The sequence below is a fragment of the Austrofundulus limnaeus genome, unplaced genomic scaffold, assembly GCF_001266775.1.
Source record: "Austrofundulus limnaeus strain Quisiro unplaced genomic scaffold, Austrofundulus_limnaeus-1.0 Scaffold80, whole genome shotgun sequence".
Taxonomy (NCBI): Eukaryota; Metazoa; Chordata; class Actinopteri; order Cyprinodontiformes; family Rivulidae; genus Austrofundulus; species Austrofundulus limnaeus.
Window position 1 is genome coordinate 1,574,122 of NW_013952482.1, and position 2,951 is coordinate 1,577,072.

The 2,951-nt window shown below is 37.3% G+C and overlaps 1 protein-coding gene across 4 annotated transcripts in view; it reads right to left on the bottom strand.

The window, feature by feature from the left end:
- arfip1 (ADP-ribosylation factor interacting protein 1 (arfaptin 1)) overlaps positions 1 to 2,951 on the bottom strand; it is a gene marked incomplete at its 3' end in the record, with an annotated part of 13,290 nt that overhangs the window by 3,122 nt on the left and 7,217 nt on the right. For all 4 annotated transcript variants that reach the window (XM_014011446.1, XM_014011444.1, XM_014011445.1 and 1 more), the window contains 1 exon segment: positions 450 to 551. In XM_014011446.1, the coding sequence (XP_013866900.1) occupies positions 450 to 542 (93 nt within the window).

Below are 2,951 nucleotides of genomic sequence, written 5' to 3' on the forward strand. Positions count from 1 at the left end.
AGTTAAAATAAATAAAAGGTATTTAAGCTACGTTTTGAACATCCAGAACACGTCCAACAGTTGTTGGCTGCTTGTGCTCTTTAGGTCAGACGTGTGTCGGGAAGCTCCTCTGTTGTTTGAGACAATGGGGAAACTGGGAACGCGGCTCGACCTAACACCGGTCTCTGTTTAATGGTGAATGAAATAAAGAAAGGACCTTTGCTTGAGAAAAAAAAATTTAAGTGGACCACGCTGAATTTTAATTGAAGACTTACCAGATTACCAACTTTGTTCTGAAAATTTATGTTTTATGTCTATCTAACTGAAACAAACACACAATAAAACGTGTTTCAAAGAAGTGCCACCATTTTTCAACAGACTTATACAAGAGGTGAGTAGATTTAACTTTTCCATGACTTAAAGACCGTTTAAAAAGACGTGTTCTCTAAAGCCTCTGATGAAGGCCTTACCCTCTGGAGTACTTTCTCTGGGCTCTGATCCAGGTCTCCATTGCTGGTGACTGGGATCTCAGCGGCTGAGCTTCTGCAGGAATCCTCAGCCATTGTTCTCTCCTGTAACCAGGACGRCAAAATAAAGCAGTCAGAGACGGAAAATTCAGGGCTGGTCTTCAGGAACGTAAGAGTAGTTGGCTGCCATCTTGTGGACAAGTTTATTGGGAAATATGAACCTGAAAAAGTGAATAAAACAAAACTACTACAAACCAGTCTGTCCACCGTCTCCTGTACATTTTCTTTAAATGACTTTCTAAACGTGACGAGCAGTTTTACGAAGGTTACTCAGGATGATTTCAACATCAACCAAGATGTGATGTTGTGCAACATTTTATTTTATGAAATAGTTTCTGTGTAATCACCTGAGCACCAACAGAATGACAAATTCTCATTTACAAACACTAATGTTTTGTTTAGCGGAGTGCAGTACATGTCAAAACATTTGTGTGTAAAGAATATTTAAAGAAATTTGCTCCCACGTTAGTTTTACATGCTGTTTGAATAAACATGGTGGCCGACGTTTAACTCCAGTGTTTCAGCGAGGCATTTACCAACACTGCTGTACGTTGTGGTCAAATTTTAGAACTCAGAATACAGACACACATAAACCAAACCTCTTTTTAATCTGACTGAAAACTCATTAGTAAAGTCCTGATATATTCTTTAAAAAACATTTAAAGTATTTAAAGGTATTACAGGGTTCCTACAGTTTAAGGCAAGTTAAATTTAAGACCAATTTCACAATAAACACAAATGACAAAAAAAATTTAAACTGTGGCCGAAACTCATGAAACAAAGTATTTTTGGTTGAATTATTCAAATATTCCTAATAGACCAATTGTTTTTATCCATATTTAACTGCTATTTTGTCAAATATAGCAAAAAAGATTCTTAGCAGTTGGTTTTAAACTTAATTTAATTCCTGGAAATCCTCTAACGACCCAAAATTTGGAGTTTTATGACCCACAGTGGGTTCTCAACCCCATCTTACTGTAGATGAAAACCTAAGGTGCATGTGACATCAAATTTGTTAAGATATATGAATGCATTTTTGGAAAGACAACATTATTAACAAATTAAAAAACTAATTTCACATTGCTCAGATGGACAGTTGAAATATTTGCATGTGAAATAACAGGAAGTGATGTCAAAAGGGAATGTGAATATTTCAAAAATAAATAAATGTTACTGTGATGGAAACTCGGGCAAGATAGGCAGAAACACGGCGAAAGCGTGTCAAAAAGACAAAAAGTCTTGCGGGTATGTTCGTAAAGTCATTTATTAATGGGCAGACAGAACAGAAAACAATCAGGAAGTCTGTTGAGTGTGGGCCCGCACGTCATAGGCTGCCAAGCAATGATATACTGTCAGCTAACATCATGTGATAATGAACAACCAATCACAACCTGCCTCATCCTGATACGTGAAAATAGGTCAACGTGATGCTGACGTCCGGAAGATATCACGAGATATGAACAGTGGTCAGTGTCAAGGTGATACAGAAATAATTAGTCCATGACAGTTACCAATTATTTTAATATTTGATACAAATTACAGTCATCCTACTTACAATATATTAAAATTTTTAAGACTTCTGAAGGTTGATTTAAGACCTTTTAAGGCTAATTCAGGCCTTATTTTTTGGACTGATGAATTTAAGGACTTTTAAGACTTTTTAACAATCTGGAGGAACCCTGTATTATTACAAAAAAAATAAGTTTTTTTATTCCAGTTTTTCTACAAGCATTGTCATGGTGGTCCTCCCAAAAAACCTCATGCGGACTATTAAAGCCTGTCCACAATTCATACATTCTCCTATAGGCTCCAGTGAAGTGTCCATCAAAGGCTAGAGTTAACTGAATGTGTTTAAGCAGACAAGATAAAAAGCATGTGAAATAATAAACTCTGCTCCATGCTAAATAGCTCTATTAATGCATGAGCTGCCTCCATTCTGGTGTTTGCTGCCCTTGTCTGTACCCGTTTTGTCGGTGAGTCATGAAATGCTTCCCATCAGCTGAATTGAAGGAATCTCAGCTTTATGCATGCATGTTTCACTAACAGTCACACTTGCACTTGTGTCTGAAGTGAAGCTGTGTAGAAAACAGTGAAGAGTTCAGTCTTGACCATCTGCATGCCGGTTCTCGGTGTGACACCGGGTGGAGACGGACTGTGGCCACATAAGTTTCACATTAAGCTGTGATGAACTGGCTGTCTGCATCTGGAGGAGGATGATGACAGGGTTGCGTTGGCTCCAGTGTAATTTTATGACTTAATCACTGTGGACCTTGAAACTGGGACACTGACCTAATCGGTGTGCTATTTTACAAGGCCCAAATATATACAGTGGTTTGCAAAAGTATTCATACCCCTTGAACTTTTCCATATTTTGTCACATTACAACCACAAACATAAATATATTTCACTGGAATTTAAAAAATACCAACATGTTTTGTATAGATG